This window comes from Phacochoerus africanus, chromosome 2, assembly GCF_016906955.1.
Source record: "Phacochoerus africanus isolate WHEZ1 chromosome 2, ROS_Pafr_v1, whole genome shotgun sequence".
In the NCBI taxonomy this organism is placed as follows: Eukaryota; Metazoa; Chordata; class Mammalia; order Artiodactyla; family Suidae; genus Phacochoerus; species Phacochoerus africanus.
In genome coordinates, this window is record NC_062545.1 from 82,102,095 (window position 1) to 82,124,446 (window position 22,352).

General features: G+C 38.5%; 1 protein-coding gene and 1 long non-coding RNA gene across 2 annotated transcripts; one reads left to right on the top strand and one right to left on the bottom strand.

The window, feature by feature from the left end:
- Positions 1–1,524: 1,524 nt before the first annotated feature.
- Positions 1,525–2,542, bottom strand: LOC125117334 (uncharacterized). The gene is made up of 2 exons (XR_007132589.1): positions 1,849–2,542; positions 1,525–1,745 (listed from the first exon to the last, which is right to left on the bottom strand). It is a non-coding gene; the product is annotated as an uncharacterized LOC125117334 (long non-coding RNA).
- RWDD1 (RWD domain containing 1) lies at positions 2,455–20,902 on the top strand. The gene is made up of 7 exons (XM_047763124.1): positions 2,455–2,736; positions 10,359–10,424; positions 12,873–13,003; positions 16,649–16,792; positions 17,626–17,758; positions 18,258–18,320; positions 20,615–20,902. Exons 1-7 carry the CDS (start codon positions 2,664–2,666, stop codon positions 20,734–20,736), a joined length of 732 nt encoding a protein of 243 aa, XP_047619080.1. The 5' UTR covers positions 2,455–2,663; the 3' UTR covers positions 20,737–20,902.
- Positions 20,903–22,352: the final 1,450 nt, after the last annotated feature.

The following is a 22,352-nucleotide window of genomic DNA, read 5'->3' on the forward strand; positions in this document are numbered from 1 at the left end:
TCTGTGAAGTCTGTCATCAACATGGAATTAGAGATCAACCAAAAAATGCCTCATGAGGCCCATGTAGGTTTGACTGATCTGGAGGTGTGTTTTCTTATTATATTAGCACTAATACTGGAAAGTCATCTCCAGTATTAGAAAACAAAAGAACAACTCTTGCACATTCTAACATGAGGGATTTACAATGAATAGATAAAAGGTTTGAAAAGGATGTTTTTACCAAAAATTCTGTTAATAGTAAAGCAAATAAAGGGGAGTACCATTTACTAGATAAAAACTTGTATCCAATATTAACCTTTTTCTGCTATGAACCTTAAATTGGTTGCTTTTCTGCACCTATTTTGATTTTTAAAAGATATTTATTTGTCTTTTTAGGGCTGCACCTGCGGCATATGGTGGTTCCAGGCTAGAGGTCAAATCAGAGCTGCAGCTGCTGGCCTATGTCACAGCCACAGCAATGTGGGATACGAGCCGCATCTGTGACCTATACTACAGCTCATGGCAACGCCAGATCCTTAACCCACTGATCGAGGCCAGAGATGGAACCCACGTCCTCATGGATACTAGTTGGGTTCATTACCACTGAGCCAGGACGGGAAATCCTGATTGTGTTTTAAATGTTAGGAAATTAAAACACTTTTTACTTGACATTTTTCTTAGATCCACAGGTTTCAGGTGCTATCAACTTCCTTGCCAAACTCATTTTGTTTTCCTCGCCTATCATTTTTATCATAAGAACTTCATCTTTCCAGTCATTCTAACCCCATATTACCCTGGACTCTCTTTCTCACAACTCATATCTAACTCCTGACAGCTTCAAAATATATCCAGAATTTGTTCTGTCCTATAGCTCAAGTTATTGTCTTTTGCTCAGATTATTACCATAGCCTCCTAAAAGGTCTCCATACTTTTAGGCTTGTTGCTCTTAAATATATTTATACTCAGTAGACACAGGGGTCTTTCTAAAGTAATAGAGTCAGACTGTTACTCTTTCAACTAAACTCCCTGATGACCCTACATGATGTTCACCTGCCACACCAGCTTCCAAAACACCAAGTGGGCTCCCACCTTATGACCTTAGCATTGGCTGTGCCCTCTGCACAGAAGCTCCTTCCCCAATAAAAACTCAATGATTTTTCTGAACTAAGAATATTCAGAACAAGAAGCAACTTGTATAATTCATTTTCATCAGGAGAGTTCCCACTTTTTCCCTAAAAGTTTAAAAGATTGCCTCAAATAGGGAGTTCCGACAGTGGTCAGGAGAAACAAATCTGATTAGTATCCATGAGGATGCAGGTTTGATCCCTGGCCTTGCTCAGTGGGTTAAGGATCTGGCATTGCCTTGAGTTGTGGTTCAGGCTGGCAGCTACAGCTCTGATTCAACCCCTAGCCTGGGAACCTCCATGTGTCGCCAGTGCGGCCCTAAAAAACAGACAAACAAAAAACCCCCACAAAACTGGTTCCCCCTACTATACAAGTGAAACCAGCTTTAATATAGAAAACAAAACAAAGGAAAATACAAACGAGTGTGAAAAATCTTTTATTATGTCTGAAAACTGTTTGGAACTTTAAATCTTTTAATATGTCCTTTCATTTTTCTGCATTAAAAAAACTTAATACAACCACGTTTCTTATAAACACAAATAGCTAGTTAGCAGTCTTTCCTCAAAAGCATTCCGTTAAGCCATTTCCTTAGCTTGTGTCATAACAGTTCTTTGATAATTCTCCGTAACTGCTGCGATGAACTGGAAGAGAACATTATTACAATGTCATTTCTTTAGTTTCATCCTCCCAAATAAAAGGTTCTGACTTTTTCGGAATAATGATAATTACTTTTACATTGCTTACCAAAACTGTTAAAGAAACTTAAACACCCATTTCTTCAATTCACAGAAATATGCTATCAGACATATTTGGATCTATATTAAGCCGAGTTCATTTTACAAATTCAAAAGCGAAGCCTAGAGATCTGAATCTAGAACTAAGGTCTACGGACTTTGAGTTGATTTTTCCCCAGATTCTCTGAGGCTATTCAGGCCGATCCAGTACTAGAACTTCTGCTCTTCTGCCCACACTCCCATGGGACGTCAAGAACTTGAAGGTTCGAGAACTGTACAAACCACCTAGGACCCGTCACTAGCCAGCACTAAGACGCGAATCTGTCCCGCCGGTCTCCGCCACCAAGTCATAACCCGGAAACCGGAAACAAATTTGGCGGAGGGCCCAAACGTGCAGACCCTGGCTACCCTTTGCGCCCCCGGCACGCCGGGCCGGCCTCAAGCCCAGATACATCGAGCGAGGATACTATGTTGAGGGGCTTCTCAGGCTCAGGCCCTGCAAAGCCCAGGAACCAATTCTTAGGTGTCCGTGGCAAATGCCAGACCAGATGCCAATCCTATCCCAGCAAATCCCGACCGGGCGTGGGACAGGCAGCCCAGCAGCCAGGCCTAACGAGTCGAACGCGGAACTAGGGAGCAGTCGGAGGCCTCTGCGGGGAGGTTGCTCAGCAGGCCTAGCCTGGCTTTGGGCCCCAGGCCTTCCAGCCGGGGACTCTGCGCCTGCGCCCGCCGGGGCGCTGCCTGCTCTCCCGGCGCGGCCGCGGTACCGGCTGCAGCGCGCCGCCTGGGTGTCTGGGTGATCCATGGGCTGCAGCGAGGGCCGCGATGACAGATTACGGCGAGGAGCAGCGCAACGAGCTGGAGGCTCTGGAGTCCATCTACCCTGACTCCTTCACAGGTGACTTCCGCGGCCGCGGGCCCGCAGCTACCCGGCTGTGGAGTGGGACTGACCGCAGCCTCCACGGCCTTCGGCATCCCAGGCCAGGATGGAGAAGGGAACAGCGAGGCCGCGTGGCCTCCTCGCCCAACCACTTTCCTCTAGTTCTCGCGAAGTGTGTACAAGCATTTACTAGCGACTCTATGGCTGTTTCCCCCTCTCCGCTAGTTCCCTGAAATCTCAAAGTCCGGGCGAGGCTGGCGAGGTCCCTGGAGTTTCAGGCCTGGGATTCAGTCGGGGGCGCTTTGGTTTTTGTGCCACTTAGCAGCCAGGGATTTAGTAAAACGAACGTGGATATTTCAAGTGGGAGGAATCTTTCCAGAGCCGCAGAAGTGTCAGCTTTCACATTTTCTCCTTTATTCAGGTAGAAGCTGTTTTTCCTAAGATGGTGTTTTAAAGTTTGTGAGTTCTCAAAGTTACCCAGAATCGGTTTTGAGAGTAGCGCGGTCCCTGAAGTTCGTTGTTTTTCTTTTCTTTCTTTTTAAAAAAAATTTTTTTTCTATTAACATTCTGACATTTTGCCCAATGCCCAAATGAATGAGGGGGCCCAAACTTCAGTTCCGTGAGATCACAGGTAACTGAACTAATAGTAAGGTACCAAATATCATCTAGCCTGGCTTCCTCTTGCTAGAAGCAAAGTAATGGAAGCTCAGGAAAGGTTAAATGCCTTGCTCTGGGTTGGCTAGCAAGTTAGTGTCAGGACTGGTAGTAAGAGTTAGGGCTGGGACTTGGGATCCAGCTGCAGCTGGGATAAGGGGGAGTGGAAGATTACTTGGTAAGTCAGGCTAACATAAGATATTATTGAGAAGTTCATTAAGTATATTTTAAAGGCAGGGCATTCTTCTGTATTAAGCCATCCTTCAGATGATTCTGAAAATGCTGCAAGATAACCATTATCATTATGGTTTCTCTCACTTTTACACTCAGTTTTTGAGAGGTGATCTGTTAAAACCAGTATGAGCGAGTATAGCCTAGGTTTGTGAGGGTTATGTTCCCTATCCCTTCCTTTGAGTGTTGTCCATCACTGATTGTCAGAATTTAGAGTGTAAGGTAGGTTAACTCATAAACTCCAACCCCTCACCCTTTTCATTGTTTAGCTTAGTTTTCTTAGCTCTACGCTTTGATCACTGCTTGCAATGGTAGCAAATTTTGTTCTGCTTTGCCAACAGGCAGATGTCTCTCAGCTCTCCCTGTATAGCTCGTCCTGTTCATGTTCTCTCTCACCAGCAATACAGCTGTGCTGTGAGGATGTTAAGGGGATGAGTGAAGAGGGGTTTGAGAGTGTCATTAACTGGGTGAGTGTGTATGGAGTATGGCTCCCTTCTCTCTCCTTGCTTATATATCAATGTCTAAATAAAATAGAATATAGGGTCACTCGTTGGATGTATTCTTAATCATGACATTTGGTCATTTCTAGTACATTGGCGATATAACAGCCATGAACACAGTGTGGTCCAGAGTTAAGAAAGCATAAGATGTGCTCTTTTTGTTTCTTTAGACATAAGGTATCACTCATTAAAGATGTGCATGTAAGCATTTATGAAAGTGACACAGTTTTAAACCTAAAATAATCGGATGGTTCTTTCAAATTGTACTAGTCTCTGATATAGTTCAGTATGTGAAATTCTTGTCAGATGCAGAAGTGCTTGAGGATTCTGAGCCAGGTTAATAAAAGACACCCTGTGAATCTTTGATGCATCAAGTATTCTGCAGTATCAGCCAAGCCCATCTGTCTCTAATTCCTATTAGCATTCCTACAATTGCAGAAAATAAACTAAAATGAGATGTCTTGGTTTGTAGTTCTTTAGGAACTTTGTCTCACTCATGATCAAGTTTTTAATGAAACCTCAAGGAAAAGCAGAGGACTTTGGAATCATGTATTTCCAAGTTTGGTCTTTTGAAATCTTGAGGATTTGCAAGGTTTACAGTTTTACAACCTTCCTTTGTGTTGCCTACTTCATGTTTTAACATTTTCATATCAGGTTTGAGAAAGAGAGCTTACTTGTGTCATTTTGCCAAGGAATGTTAATTGGTAGTTTTCTGATCTCATTTTAAATCACATTTAATATTAGATCTGGTAAATGGTCAATGCTGTTGTTGAAGGAAATATACTTTTTTTTTTTTTTAATAAACAGCTGAGTTCAGAGAAAGCTTTGTTAAGGATATCGTGATCTCCTTGTGGATGCTGAAGAGGCACAATTCAGCTGGCCATAGTCCTAGGCACATAGACCTAACCTGACTCTAGAATTGATTGCTTGACCATTCGCAGAGAATGTTTGGCCCAATGTTGCATTTGCTGTGAATTGTAACAAAATCATAAATATAGTTTCTTCTTTTTTTCCTATTCTGTAGCTTGATTATACATTGATCCAACCCTCCTAACAAGGAGTCTTTCCGAAATATAATTGGGGCTCTCCTGATACCACATTCTCCTTCGATAGTTCTTCACTTGACAAGGTCCTGCTAAGACAGTTCAATTTGGTTATTTTCATTTCTGTATCAAAGTTTCTGGCTATTTTGAAACAAATTGGTTGGCCTCAGGCTAACCGAAAGTCAGATTCCCTTAATTCTGTTTGGTCTTACATAATTCTGTATTTGTGTATGTCAGTCAGTACCTCTAAGTAGCAGTCATGAACTTAACCACTATAACAGCCTCTTAGAAGGGGGGCAGAAGTCATCCTGTGAGAGCAATTTTTCTAGGACACACACTCTGTAAGTCTCAGAGGGACTTATTTTAATAAGAGCTGATCTGGTTCTTTGTGAAAACCTTCAGGTCATTTGTGTGTCCCTTTAGTGTGACTTCCAGCTACTACTTCCATTTTCTCTGCTCTTGACAAATCCTTAATTCTGTAGTTTACCATTGTCAGCCCCCATATCACCTAACACTTTTCCTGCCCCTCTAATTCCTTCCACAATGCCCAATAACCTTACTCGTTTTCTCAAAAGTATTTTGATCCACTCACAATGGTGGAAGTCTGGTGTCTTTAGTGAAACCTAATCTTTCCTCTACTTGCCCCAGCTCCCAGTAATACACTGGAATAGGATTATTGCTGGATGAAAATTAAGGAATAATGATCTTTGCAAGTCCAATTAAGTAAGTTTCCCATTCTTATTTTAGTAACCTCCAAGTTTTGGAATATTACATCTTTTTTTTTTTTTAATTAGGTTCAGCTATGATAGACACCCCCCCCCAAATAACTAGTTTTAAAAAGGTAAAAGTTTATTGCTCTTGCACATAAATGACAGTTGTGTAGCTCAAGAGTCCAGGAATTCCTCAGGGATCCAGGCTGCTTCTTAGTTCGTTCTTTGTCATCCCTAAGATGTAGTCTCCTCATTATGTTGAAGATGCCAGCATTCCTTTTCCTGAAAACAGATAGATCCTGGAATGAAAAAAGAAAAGGAGTTTCTCAAGGAAATTTCCTCAAAACCATCAAAGGTCTTATTTCCTTCCATCTCATTAGCTGGAACTCAGCCATTTGGTGGGACCTGATTTGCTGGGAAAAATAGGCTTTATTCTGGGTGGGCAGTTGACTCAGTTAAAAATGGTAGAACTGGAAGAGGGGGAGAGCAGATATTGGGGAATATCATTAGTGTTCTCCAGTATCTGTTTTTGCTTGTTCTTGGTTCCCAATTTTTTTCTCTGTAATGGCAGTTTCTGGTATGTTAGTGGTATCAGCTCCTTGGACAAATTGTATAACCTCTCCAAGTCTCAGTTTCCCTAGTTATTTAATAAGGGATAATGTAAGTGTAAATACTTTATAACTGTCAAACAAATATAAGGTACTCTTTACTAGAACTGTACCATCTTAGTTGTTGATTCTTCTAATAACATGGCTTCATAACTCCTGTCTTTACCAACCAGCAGTTTTGATTTCCATTTCTTGCAGCTGCCTGGGGCCACACCTTGGAAACGTGGTCTTTAAACTTGTGGCCTCTGAAATCCCTCTTTCTGTCCATACAGTTCTTACATTTGCATGCGTTCCATCAAGAATTCTCCTAGGTTAATAGTTTATCAGCTTCTTTCTTGTTCATCTTGCCTCTCTGTTTCATCTGGCTCCTCTGGCTCCCAGGGTTAGGCAGTTCATTGATGTTCTTACTAGCATTCCCATGTCCTCATTTTCCACATAGTTTCCTCATTTACCATATATTTACTGTGTGTGATGCTAGAAGCTGTCTCCTGGGAAACAGCCCAGTGTGGTAATTCTTTCAGGGACGTGTATATAGAAAGCAGCCACAGCAAAGGGAGAGGAGACGGTCTGCCTTGTTTTAGAGAGCTGAGGGGTGATGAGGAATTATGTGAATGAGGTTGCAGGAAGGGGCACATGTGCAGAAGCATGACTCTGAGAGAAAAACGTGTTTAGAGGACAAGTAGCTGGGTGCGCCTAGAATATAAAGCAAGAAGTGAGAGTCATGGAAAATGAGGCCTGACCAGTAAGCAGGTGCCGCATCACAAAGGATCTTGTTAGGGATTTAGATCAGATTTAGATCTGATCCTACAGGCCAAGCTCACTCCTCGGGACCCCCACCCCCAGCCTCACAGGCAGAGGGCACATTTTAGACACTCCCACGTCAGACCTGGATCTTGGCACTTAGGGGGCCTCACAGATAAAACAGGCTTCTCTTAAGTTTGTCTTTACCTAACCTGGCTGCTGCTTTTCTTTTAATCTCTGGAACTCCTCCTCCTCTTACTTTTGTTCTCCAAATTTGGGATTCTGTACACAGTTGATATCGGCGCTTATTTCTCGCTCTCTGTTCTCTCTGGAGATTTCATGGAGTTGAATGGCTTTAGCTAGCCACCTCTCTGTGGATGATCCCTAATTAAATTCAGGCCCAGTTCTCTTTAGCTCCATTTGCCCATTTCTGATTACATACTTGATTCCTCCAACTGAAGGTACCCTGTGTCCTTCCAGTACTTCTGGTTTTTCTTTTCTGTTTCTTGTTTTCGTTACTGGCACCGCCTGCAAATTCACGTTGTCATCCATCACCATCTTAGATTTCTCCCTGATCCCTCCTATTCCCTTTGCTACCAACCTCGTTCAGAATCTCATTAACTTTGCTGAGATAATTCCGGTAGATATCTAGTTCCGTCTTGCCTCTAGTCTTATTTTTCTCCTTCCATTTTATGCACTGTTGCTAGATTTATCTTCTATGTTTAGAAACAGAATTCTGACGACCTTATTACTACTGCTAAAAAAAGCTATTACTGTCCACACTAAACTTTCACCTGTGTTTAACTTGTTTTTTTCACATATACATCCACCACTGGAATAATTTCTAATTCCTTGCATATTCCTTAAGCTTTCCCACTGTTATAACCTTGCTGTCATGTTGCTCTAAGCTCCATTCCTTTTCTCCATCTCTATTTACCAATATGCCTTAATTCTCAATCTAGCTCAAGTGATTTTCCTGGGATTTCTCAGCTGGGAAAAAATTTTATTTTCTTTTTAAATGAAACTCTTTACAGTTTATTCAGTTCTACCAGTTACTAGCTGTATAGCTTTGGGCACATTTTTGAAAAGCTCTTTTATCTCAGTTCCCACATCTACAAAATTGGGATGATACTATATTTAATTGATTCTAAGAGGTATTTTTATATTTTAATATCTCTGAAATATGAATTTGTCTTATACTTGATTATATATCATAGTTCAATTGGCACTTTTTTCTTTCTTAGTGGTATATAAGGTAGGGTGTATCACATACTTCATGGTTTCTTAAATTTGGTGAAATATGCTAACAGTATAAAATCATGGTTTTGGTGTGAGAAAGGAACTTTGTATAAATGCATACAACAGCACAGGTGCAAAGTAAGGCTCAATAAATGTTAGCTGTTTTTACTGGGTAACCCCTAACTTACAGCCTATGGAGCCAGAGAAAATGATAGTAAGTTGGAGTGTCATTGGGTTGATCCTTTATTTCTGTAGTTGCAGTGTTTACATTTCATGATATGTAAGCTAAAGTTAGTCATGGAAAAAAAATGGGAATGAAACACATCAGATATATTTACACACATTTGTTAGAAAAAAGGTAGAGCTTTATTATAATGACCTTTTAGGGATTTTTCAGTGTAGGCTGTACTCCCTGAGGCCAATTAAAATAGGAGTCCAGTGAACCTTTTATCTTCTGTTCTATTATTCATGGATGTTCATCATTGCTTCGAGTTCTTTTAAACTTCATTAAAATGAGGGCATATGTCTTGATAATTTTATTGATAATATTTATGCAGACTTAAGTTCTTGAGTTGAAAAAGCTTAGTAGTTTCCATGGTGAATTCTTCAGAGATCCCTTTGCCCTTTCATTTTAGACAGAGACTGCTGAGCGGCTACCAACCTGGATGCCTCCTGGTGCCTCCTGGGCCTGGGGTGAAGCAGACTTTTCTCGTGGGCTCAGCAGCCATCACTAGTGGCTTGAATTTTGCTTGTTTACTCTTAATGGTTCTGAATATGAGTTTTCTGATTACTGTCTTTCTCTTTTCATTCTATTAGTTTAGCTCATTCATTGAGCCAAAATTTATTGAGTTTTTAGATGCTTCTAGGCACTGATCTAGGGGTTTTAAGATTTTTTAGAGTATTCTTGTGGGGAAATAGATCATAAACAGACTTAGTGTCAGGTAGACATCAGGCTGTAAAATGGTATACAGAGCTTTCTTATTTATATAAATGTTGCTTTACATGTCTTGCTTAACAAATTGGGAGCAATTTGATGTGTAGATTCATGGATAATTTTGTAATTCTTTGGAAGATGATAGAGGCTCAATAATTTGTGAAGGAATAATCTTTGGTTCTAGAGATGATATGGAAGAAAGAGATAGCTGGAAGAAACAAACTCTAAAACCTTAAAATTTATTGTTTGTCATGGAGATTCTGAAATGTACCTCAGAATCTGTAAGTACTATAAGTGTAAAATTAGTGATGATATGGAGTTCCTTTTGTGGCTTAGCAGTAACGAACCCAATTAGTATCCATGAGGATGCAGGTTCAATCCCTGGCCTCGCTCAGTGGGTTAGGGATCTGGTGATGTTGTGATCTGTGGTGTAAGTCACATAGCCAGCTTGGATCCTGAGTTGCTGTGGCTGTGGTATAGGCTGGCAGCTGCAGCTCCGATTCGACCCCTAGCCTGGGAACTTCCATATGCCGCAGGTGCAGCCATAAAAAAGCAAAAAAAAAAAAAAAGCAGCAAAAAAAATTTGGTGATAATACTGAGTATTTATGAGTGGGTAGTTTCTGATGAGAAACATCAAACTTTTATTTTTGCGATTTTATTTGAAATGTTTTAGAATGTAATTTTCCAAGTATAGGTGGAAATTTTGAATTAAAAAGTAAATTACTTATTAAGTTGATTTGATAAAACTCCAGGAGGGTATCATAGGTATTTTTTTCCCATATTAAAAAAAACCCTAGGTTTAAGTAGAAATTGGTGGGTGTTTTATCATTTGAATTGTTCCATTCAGTCTGTATATGTGGAAATGGACATACAGGCTAGGGATCAGTTTCTAGGACTAAATATCGATATTTTGCTAATAAGGAAAAGCATCTGCCTTAGGAAGCGTTTTAATAACTTAACCTCTGTATATTTTCTTACAGTATTATCAGAAAATCCACCCAGCTTCACCATTACTGTGACATCTGAGGCTGGAGAAAATGATGAAAGTAAGTCTAATAAAAAATACTCAAGTTTTTCTAAACCTCTTTCTCAGGAATGTCATTCATTCTGCAGCCATTGTGCTGAGCATTGGACGTCAGAGGTGCTAAGAATCTAGTATGAATGTTATGTGTTTCTAGTCAGTATTCATTATGTAATAATGACTTCTAGAGATATAGAGAAGTCAGTGAGATGTATTCTGACACAGTAAGCTAAATTTTTCAAGGTAAAACAGAAACATTAACAATACAACAGATTGAGAAAGGTAGGAAATTTTTATCTAAAACAAGACTGCATGCACATATAATTTAGTGGTTGTGTGGTTTTCCATGGCATACCATGAACTTTTTCTTCTTTGGATATTTAGATTGTTTACTAGACATTTTTAGTTATAAATTGGGCTAGATAAATAACCTATCTGCATATTTTCCCCTCTCTTTAGGATGGATATTGAACTGTTATTTAAATATGAATCTGTCCTTCTCTTTAGGTTGGATATTGCACTGTTATTTAAATATGTATGTACATAAGACAAGATAAAAACTGGTATTATACAACTGTAGATTTAAGATGAATATACAAGTTGAAACAAAGCAGCTATAAAACTAATAAAATTTAATTAAATTTGGCACATGGGCAAGTGTCTTAAGTCCATTTCCAATTTTAATCTGATTCAGTTAATATTGTAATTTGATAAAAATCATTATATAAGTTAGTGTTAATAACCCAAAGGATTTTTTTTTCCTGTTAAGACAGTCACCTAAGGGGTTCCCATCGTGGCGCAGCAGAAATGAATCTGACTAGGAACCATGAGTTTGCAGGTCCGATCCCTGGCCTTGCTCAGTGGGCTAAGGATCTGGTGTTGCTATGAGCTGTGGATGCGGCTCAGATCCTACGTTGCTGTGGCTGTGGCGTAGGCCAGCAGTTGTAGCTCCAATTAGACCCCTAGCCTGGGAACCTCCCTATGCCACAGGTGCGGCCCTAAAAAGACAAAAGACAGAAAAAAAAAAAAAGACAGTCAACTAAAATTCTGTCATGAGTACTCAGTTAGTAATACCAATTTTAGTAGTCACTTCGTAACTCTAAACCTGTCCTGTAGAACTGAAAATGAGGTTAAAATATTACTGAAATCTGAATTTAAAAGATATTAGGTACAGTTATTTATGTACATTTATATAGATATTATTTGTTTATAGATTTTATATATAAAGTCTCAATTACAACAAGAGCACCCTTTTATATTTTGTTTAAAATATGAATATATGTATAGAAAGATAAAGTATCCTTGTAGTAATACTTTTAAGATACTTTAAATATTCCAAAATGGTAACAGTGATCTCTTCCTGAGGATTATTGTTGATTTTGTCTTTCTCTACTGTTTTCCTAAATTCTATAATAAGTGTCCGTTACATCGTCTAGTAAAATCAATCAATACAAAAATTTCTTGTTCTAGCAATAAAATTGGAAACATGTTCATTAAAAAAGAAAAAATGCCAAAAGATGCTGTGTATTTCTTACTGACCTAACACTCAATCTTTTTTGTATCCAGGGACTCATAAAATTCTTTATTGATATCATATACAAAAATTAAAACAAAATATCAAGCATAACATTTTGAGGTACTTTTTTCCATTCCCATGGAGAGAAATCTAGATTTTAATCAAAATCATCAAAATCAGGAGGCTTTAATAATTAAAGTGTCAGTTACAGGAAAGGCAAAATCTAGACAAATGATCATCATGAGTATTAAATTTTAACAGGAAATGTTTAGCACTACTGCTTAGTTGCAGATTGCCTGGCAAATTGAGAATTCATCAGGCTTAATAACAGAAAGAAACTTTGCTCTAGCGTGCCTGTAAGAATCGCACACCTATGTAAGTGTCAGCTCTGAATAGGCATAGGCCAAAGACTGGGGAGCACACATGCAAGGGTTGGGTTGAATGTTTTTTGGACAACCTCTCCTACTGTCCAGTTTATGACCGTGTCCTTTAGCAGATCACTTAAGCAGTGCCTTGCTGGCCTTGTGAAGATAGAAATATGGACTCCAGGGCAAAAGCCAGATCTTCTGCTAGAGGCCTGAAAATGGGCCTAAGGTCATGCTTTTTCTGTGTGTTACATTTAGTGCCTTTTGTTCATCTTCTGGAGAGTTTTTAAAAGAATACATCCTCTCTGACATGTAATATGGTAAAATACTCAAAGTAGTAATGTACTTCACGTGTTAGAATTCATCTTTGGTACTCCTGTGGTTTGTTTTCATTTATCGTTGTGGTACATGTTGTTTGTATTAGTGATTATCTATTTGGTCTCATAGTAACCTTGTTTTTCATTGTAGGAAAATCTGTTGTGCTACTTTTCATTGACATATTTTAAATTAATTACTGATTCAGCAAAGTTACTGATCTCTGTAATTGACGTTTTAAGGTATTCTTATCAAAACTCTTATGTTGTATCTTTAGCTGTCCAGACTACTCTCAAGTTTACGTACAGTGAAAAATATCCAGATGAAGCCCCCCTTTATGAAATATTCTCCCAGTTAAATCTAGAAGATAATGATGTCTCAGACATTTTAAAATTATTAGCATTACAGGTAAGGAAATAACATTTTGTAATGGCATTATTTTTTTGACCTTAAAATATTATACATTAATTTTAAGAGTCCAAATGTGCTATTAAATATGTATAATTAGTGTATTGAACAAGCAGAACTCATGGTGAATATGTATGTGTATTCACAAAGCAAAGCCCACTGTGCTTTTAAAATATGAGTAAGATAAGTTTTTCCTATACTCATGTTTGAAACTCAGTCAGCCCTGAGACTTTTATTTTCTATTTTTTGTCTTTTTTTTCCCTAGGGCGTATGGAGGTTCCCAGGCTAGGGGTCCAGTCAGAGCTTTAGCTGCCGGTCTACACAGCAGTGCGGGATCTGAGCTGCATCTGTGACCTACACCACAGCTCATGACAATGCAGGATCCTTAACCCACTGATTCAGGGATCCAACCCACAACCTCATGGTTCCTAGTTGGATTCGTTAACCACTGAGCCATGGCAGGAACTCCAGCCCTGGGACTTTTAGGTGATAAAAATATGTTCAGGGTTACACTGAGTCATAGATACAGTTTCAGTTTGGTTCTCAGAATGTGTAATCCCATGTGCAGTTAAAAATTCAACTTCAAAGAAAATTAAAACTCTTTGCCACTTCTGACGTGTTGCAGGCTAGCTGCCTGTAGTCTGGTAGGAGGAGTGGTGATTCATTATTATTTGCCTTTCCTATATCTCCTTCTAAGCTTACAAATAGCAACAATGGTTTATGACCCTTCAAGAGGGGATGTTGTATGGAATTAAAAATGGGTATTGGAAAGTTCTTCCCTGGCTAGTTTTAGATAGGAATGAGCTGCTCACAGTCTGGGAGTGGCAGATATTTAAAGCTTACTCCTGCTTGAATAGAGAGTTTTCATGGGCTCTTTAGACTAGGGAGTAGGAAGAGCAAGTAAAATCTTACTCCACCATCTTAAAAGCAGAGGTCCTAGTTTTGTTTTTCTAAGAACAACTGATAGAAAACATGTCTTCACTTTAAATGTGACTTGTAGATTTCAAGAATTGTTGATGCTCTGAATACTGATATCTGGAGCTGTTAGAGAATGAAGAATGAAAGAAGATACAGGAAATATTAATGTATGTTGATCCTGGGCTCTGTTCACTCTTAAATCCAGTATCAAATTATATTAATTCCATATCATTTGGTTTAACATTCTTCATTTAAAAACATTGCAGAGAGCCTGGGACAATAAAATATACTATATTTAGTCAGTCATGTGTTAAGGAAGTTATTTGATCTGAGTGATTTTTTATATGCATTTTATATTGTATTTATACTCAAACTCTTTTCTTTCAAAAAGGAAGTTTTGATTTCTTTTTGATACTTACCTGAGATCAGATGTTTTGAGGGAACATTTATATTTTTTCTCTAAAAATTGTTATATGATTTTTAGTTTTCAAAATAATGAATTTAGAGTTCCTATTGTAGCTCAGAAGGTTAAGGACCTAAAGTTGTCTGTGAGGATGTGGGTTATATCCTTGGCCTCGCTCAATGGGTTAAGGATCCAGTGTTGCCACAAGTTCTGGCGTAGGTCACAGATGTGGCTCAGATCCAGCGTTGCTGTGGCTGTAGTGTAAGCTGGTAGCTACAGCTCTGATTCGACCCCTAGCCTGGGAACATCTGTATGGCACAGGTGTGGCTGTAAAAGGGAAAATAAATAAATAAATAAATTTATATTACAAAAAACTAAGAAAATACAGAAAATTATGAAGAAGAAAATAAAGATTACTCTTATTCTCACCAATCAGGTATAACTACCTGTTAACATTTTGGTGTAATATAGTTTCAGACCTTTTTGCTTATATTTATAGTCTCTCTGCTCCACCCAAAGTTAGGTCATTCTATACATAATATTTTATAATATGCTTTTTAAAAATTTATTTATGTATTTATTTTTGTCTTTTTAGGGCCACACCCATGGCATATGGAAGTTCCCAGGCCAGGGGTCAAATTAGAGCTATAGCTGCTGGCCTGTGCCACAGCCATAACAACGCCAGGTACAAGCCCTGTCTGCAACCTATACCACAGCTCACGGCAACGCCAGATTCTTAATCCACTAAGCAAGGCTAGAAATTGAATCTGCAACCTCATGGATACTAGTCAGATTTTTTTCTGCTGAGCCATGATGGGAACTCCCAATATTCTTTTTTTTCACATATATGTCAGCATCTTTCCATTTTAGTAAGCATATACATGAATCGTTATTTTTGATAACTGCATGGAATTTCACAACTTAAATTTATTTCTCATTTTTACCTGATTTAATATATAAGTCTTTGGGAGTTCCCTTCGTGGTGCAGTGGTTAACGAACCCGACTAGGAACCATGAGGTTGCGGGTTCAATCCCTGGCCTTGATCAGTGGGTTAAGGATCCAGCATTGCCGTGAGCTGTGGTGTAGGTCGCAGACATGGCTCGGATCCTGTGTTTCTGTGGCTCCGGCATAGGCCAGCGGCTACAGTGCTGATTAGACCCCTAGCCTCAGAACCTCCATATGCCATAGGTGCGGCCCTAGAAAATACCAAAAAAAAAAAAAAAATATATATATATATATATATATATATGTATGTATGTATATTTCTTTGAACATTCTTATATATTATCTTTGTAAACTTTCAGAGCAGAGTCTCCATTGAATCCCTAGTACCTGGCGCATAGTACGTACTCAAACATTTTTTTGAATAAATGAAAAGAACAAGTTATTTATAAGTATATTAGTTCAGTGTTTTCTAGAAATAGGATTGCTGGATTAAAGGGTACACATACTGGAGTTCCTGTGTGGTTCAGTGGAAACTAATCTGATTAGTATCCATGAGGTTGCAGGTTTGATCCTTGGTCTTGCTCAGTGCGTTAAGGATCCAGCGTTGCTGTAATCTGTGGTGTAGGTTGCAGATGCGGCTTGGATCTGGCGTTGCTGTGGCGTAGGCCAGAAGCTGTAACTCCAATTCAACTCCTAGCCTGGAAACTTCCATACGCTGCGAGTGTGGCCCTAAAAGACCAAAAAAAAAAAAAAAAAGATGCACATATTTACTTTCAGACACACTGCCAAATTGACCTTTCCACAATAAAGGAAACCATTAAACAAAATGAAAAGACAACTTAAGGAATAGGAGAAAATAGTTGTAAAAGATGAATGGACAAGGAGTTAAAATCTTCAAAAAATACAAACAACTCATACAACTCAACAACCAAGAAACAACCTAATTGAAAAATGGGCAGAAGACCTAAATAGGCATTTTTCTAAGGAAGACATACAAATGGCCAGTAGGCACATGAAAAAATGCTCACCATCTCTATTAGAGAAATGCAAATCAAAACTCCAATGAGGTACCACCTCACATTGGTGAGAATGGCCATCATTAATAAGTCTACAAATAAACCCTGGAGAGGGTGTGTAGAAAAGTGTACCCTCCTACACTGTTGGTGGGAATGTAAACTGGTACAACCACTATGGAAAACAGTATAGAGATTCCTCATGAAACTAAATACTGAACTTACAGTGTAACTGAATTATTAATCATATTATAAGTGTATAAGTGTAGTGATTATGCTGAAACATCTTTTTTCCCATTGGTTAGTTATTTTTATTTTTCTGAAGATTGTGTTTCTCACAACAACCTTTTTTTCTTATTACATAGGCAGAAGAAAACCTCGGTATGGTGATGATCTTTACTTTAGTGACAGCTGTGCAAGAAAAATTAAATGAAATAGTAGATCAAATAAAAACTAGAAGAGAAGAAGAAAAGAAACAAAAAGAAAAAGAAGCAGAGGAAGCTGAAAAGGTGTATTTAAAAATCCTGTTTTCTTCCATTATTCTTTAAATCTGTATTCTTTCTCTCTTTCTTTCTTTTCTTTCTTTCTTTCTTTCTTTCTTTCTTTCTTTCTTTCTTTCTTTCTTTCTTTCTTTTCTTTTCTTTCTTTCTCCTTCCTTCCTTCCTTCCTTCCTTCCTCCCTCCCTCCCTCCCTCCCTCCCTCCCTTCATTGTTTTTGCTTTTGGATATATCAGTAATTTTGGGGGGAAATCACCAAAATAAGTTCAAGTAAATTTTAATAAAGCTTTACTAAGTAAAGTATTAGGAAATCCCTCATTTACTTGGTGACACAGCACAGTAGTGATTAATAATCCCATTAGTTAATAAATTTCATGCAGGAAAGATTAAGAAATATAAATTATTTCACTTGCAGTATAGAGTTTAGAATTATAAAGCCCCCACCAGAGTGATTTAAATACTTATTACATGTAAAAAAAAAACTTAGATTCTGAAATCAAGTAAACAAGATAAATAATGATGTTAGTGTTATGAATTGATATGTATTTGTAACAATATTGTTAGTAGCAACTTTCTTCTTAGTAGTGACTAGCAGTGGGCATACATTGCATATTATCTTTGTTTTTTGTAATGAAAATAAAAAGCAGATTTTTCCAAAATAAGTTGTCAAAACCAATGAGAGTAGTCAGTGCCGGCAGAAATCAGACTAAATATTTTAGAACCTGAAACCATTTTTCTCTGTTTTTCCTGTAAGTGGCTATATTCATTTGTCTAGAAGATCATTAGGCTTTATTTTCTAACCGTTGTCTCCTTTATCTGATGACGTGTCTTTTTTCTTTTCTAAGCAATTATTCCATGGCACTCCTGTGACAATTGAGAATTTCTTAAGTTGGAAGGCCAAGTTTGATGCAGAACTCTTGGAAATTAAAAAGAAACGAATGAAAGAAGAAGAGCAAGCAGGAAAAAATAAATTAAGTGGTATGACCCCCTGCCGCCATATCTTGTTCTCTTTAGCCTTCTTGTATTCTCTTATAGCAAGAGGGTCACTAGGACAGGACTTTAGGAGGAAATAACGTAGGCATTTAGGACTGAAAGAGAAAACATTCACCCTGTATGATGTTTCTTCACACGTGATTATAACCGATTTTGGGGGCTTAGCCTTCATCTACATATAGTGGGTAGATCTTGAGATATAGCTTCCACGGCTTTTAGGATCACAAGCCCCTTAAGAACGGTAAAATCAAACCCATTTGTTTTCCTTGGATTCCGAGGCAGACTAGATTTTTCACTTGTTCCATTTTCATGTAAATACATTTTGTATACCTCTTAGCTACTTAGTGAGTTCAGACATTTATTGATGGTCACAGAAAAACAGGTTTTCAGACTTGTTTTCTTAAATTATTATACCTTTTAAAGGGCTATCGAGAAGATGGAGGAAGATTGTGCTATTTGATTGAAGTATCTTTATTTCTTTTAGGGAGACAGCTATTTGAAACAGATCATAATCTTGACACATCTGATATCCAGTTCTTGGAAGATGGTAAGATAATATTAGAATTCCACATGTACATAATGTGTTGCTTTTAATATTAACCAATGAAAATCAGAGTGGTAACTTAATGTAAATTTTTCCTCTCAAAGCTGTAAAGAAATACATTTTGAAGAATAAATTCTAATGTTTGATCAATTTATATGTTAAACTATAGCAATGTATTTTTTTAAAGTTTTATGATAACTTGAGCAACATCAGAGATTACAATAGATAAACAATATGGTCACATTAACCTCTAATAACTGGTAAACCAGATCAGTATGACTAGAGTGGCCTGTTTTCCTCAAATTTCTATTATCACAGATCTGTGGAAACTGTACTCCATGATCTGTCATGGAGCTTTATAAAAACCTCAAACCTGGAGCTCCCAGCATGCTCTCTAACCAAAAATCTTACATTTTTTTTATACCACTCTCAGTATCTTTGGAACGTCTTGTCCCATAAGCTTTCCTTCTGTTTTTTATCCTAACCCTTACCCTCTTTCTGTCTTCATCCATTCCTTATCGATCCGTCCACAAATATTTATTGCACCCATACTTACTATAAGCCAAGCATCATCCTGGCTGCTGAGGATACACCAGAGAACAAATTAGGGAAATCCTTGCCCTCATGGAGCACAGCGCTTTTGTGTATTTTTAGACTTATCTCCATACTCAGTCACCCCTCTGGTCGCTCTCTCGAGTCTGCTGCGTTATCCTCTGTTGTGCCTGTCATGCCAGCTGGGCCATCTGGCCTTTCAACCGTGTTTCTGGACTGCCTTCTGGAGAAGGTTAAGAATCACTTGTCTGCTGCTAAGACATACTTCTTACCCTGAGTTGGGCTCTTACTGACATGTTTTTTTTTTTTTTTTAAATATCTTATTGCATTCTAAAATTTTTAGTCTTAACAGACAAATAAGATCCAAAACAAAAAAATGAGGTTATCCTTATCTATCCTCACTCTCATTTTAGGAGCTTTCTGTTTTGTTGAGAAATTCCAGATCCAGAAAGCTTAGTCTCATCCTTTCTTGAATTTTAAAAGTTTTCCTTTCTTTACTCATTTTTAACTCTTTTCCCCTTCTAATGGATCAAATATCTCCTTATAGTCCAATAACTTAGCAAAAGCTCTCTGTTGATTATGCCTCTGAAATGCCTTTTCAGCTCTTTCCTCCTGATTTGAAAGTTTTATTATTTGTCAACTGGACTTTAGTAGTAGCTTTATAAATTATTTCCCTGCTTCAGTCTCTTCCTCTTAGTGCTCTTACCTACCTTACAGTCATCACCTCTGAGGTGGTGTTTCTAAACCCATGTTTAATCATGTCATTTCTCTCCTTAAAATCCTCTGATGGTTCTCTGCTGTGTAGAGGTTGACCTACACAGCCCTTCAATCTAGCCTTCGTTTGTATTCTCTCCAGATGTTTTTCCTCAAGAATCTTGTGTTCCAGTTAGAGATATCCAAGGTCTTCACTTTTTTTCTGCCTTTGTATAACCTTCTACCTAGAATTACTTCCCCCGGCTCCTTTTTCTTCTTGGTGGAGTCACATTTATTGTGAAAATATTTCAGACGTCATCTGCTCTCTGAAGGCTTCACCACTTCTCCCAGGCCAAGCCAGCTATTCGTCATGGATTTAGCCAATTGGATTTTATTACTGAACTGCCCTTAGGCATGAAGCAAGACTCCTGCTCATTGAGTTAAATATCATTGGGTAGAGTCTGAGAGAGAAAGAAGGTGAACAATTTTTGGCGATTTAAGAGTACTCTGGTGTCCTAGTTTTGTGAACTACAGACACGCAGGGATACAGATGCTACATGCAAAGCCTGAGTATTGCTTCTTTTAGAGCTTAGACATTTTGAATCTTGGAAAGGCATACCATTGGTTGGTTAGAGGGCAACTGGGTGAGAGTGATGCCCAAGTTAAATTTGTCAGTTAATTATAAGTATAGTTGAGCTTGAATGATGTATGTATCTCCAGAGATAAACTCCTGGTTCAGGGCTCAAGGTCCATGATAATCAGCTTTGTATGACTCTTCAACTTCTAACATGCCAGATCATAAGCAATTCATTCTAGAAAGGCTTTTTTAACAGCTGTATTTTTTAGACTATGTACTGGAAGCCTGAAGTTGCCCTTAAAATAATGCGAGTCTCTGCTGACCAATATAGATCATCAATAGTATGATTTGTAGTGGTAGTTTAGGATTTGTCACTTGCACCTCATGCCTGTTTAGAAGTTCCTGGTGCTGCTAATATGTTGTGTCTTTTATTTCTGAGTATAAGACTGAAGATGGAGTCTTTTGTCATTTGCAGCTGGAAACAATGTGGAGGTAGATGAGTCTTTGTTCCAGGAAATGGATGACTTGGAGCTGGAGGATGATGAGGATGATCCAGACTATAATCCTGCTGACCCGGAGAGCGACTTGACCGATTAATGGACTGTCCCCTTCTGCAGAGAGGCCTGACTGCCACAGCATCTGTGGCTATGCTGAGAGGGTGTTGATGTTCCTTTCTTTTTTCTAAGAAAAAATAATTTTCAGGAGAATATTCTTCTGATAGCTTTCATCATTGAACTTAATAAACTGATCTTAAAATTTCAAATATTAATAAAATGTTTAATTCCTCTTACTGGTGGGAGGAAGGTCACATCTTTAAAATTATTTAGTGTTGGAGAGAGATCCTACCTGTAACACCAAGACTGGAAGACCGGCTGCTGCTATATGCAGGTGTGGGCTTATACACAAAGAACTGGAATAACTTGGAATTTCTATGCTGGAGAAAGTGGTGGCTTTTGGATTCTAAGGGTTGGATTCTAAGGGTTGCCATTCATATAAAGTATTAGAAGACCGATGTGAACACAGCATGAAACCTTCTGAAATCTGGCCTTAGTGCATGATAAATTTAAGTCCATGTTATTTATAATCAGGAAGAAATGGACTTCGGTCCTGTAGTACATTTGAATCAGAATCACCTGTGGAGTTATTAAAAAGTGTGCACTTTTATGCCCTTCTCAGTTGAGGGTAATAAACACTGAGCCTCAGTCTGATAAAACAGTGAAAGCTCATGCCAGTGATACAGGTTATTATGATGTACTCATTAGGAACCAGGGTCCTACAGGAGTTCCTGCTGTGGTGCAATGGGATTGGCAGCATCTTGGGAGCACTAGGACACAGGTTCAATCCCCAGCCCGACACAGTGGGTTAAGGATCTGGCATTGCTGCAGCTATGGCATAGGTTGCAACTGTGGCTTGATTGGAGATCCCTGGTCTGGGAACTCCATATGCTGTGGAGAGGCTGAAAAAGAAAACAGAAGCCACTGTCCTATATCTATCAAGTCTATCAGCTGTAATGTTCTTGACTTTTCTAATTAACCAGCTTAAAGTACTCTGAAGTCATGGGATTATGCACTGTGAGAGAGTGTACATCCACATCCATGCATGTATAAGATCTTCATAATTTGGAATGACTGACCAGGTAGTCATTTGGGCACCAGGTAGGAGGGCAGGCTTCACCACGTTACCAGTCAGTTTAGTTGTGGAAGATCAAATTTTAATCCCAGTAGGAAATCACCTGTGCTATTGCAAATAGCTGCCTCCATTCACAAGTGCATATACTGTATACTCGCAAACCCAGCTATCTCAAGCCCATGTTACTGTTGGAGTCAGACCTCATGATTAAAATGAAATTAACACAAAACTGTCATTGAAGAATTTAATACTTCTGACCTGCCTGCCTTGATCCCAAACAACAAAAAGGAATAGCAGTGATCAGTATTTCTATGCAGAGTCCAAGACTTTGTCAAGTGAGATTTTGCTTTTCCTAAGGAGAGGTGCTTTCTGCAGTTGATCAGCAGTTGCATAAAAACCTGAAAGAGTGAATGTATCAAGTAAGGTTAAAGAAAAGCAGGGGTGAGCAATGTAGTGCTGAGATCAATGAAGAGCTGACCTTGAAGGATAAGAATGATTCCGCTTGCCTCTCACATGATTTTTTTAGAGTCTAAATTTTATACGTTTTCTGCAGGTATTGAATCCACCTATGTTATTTCACAATA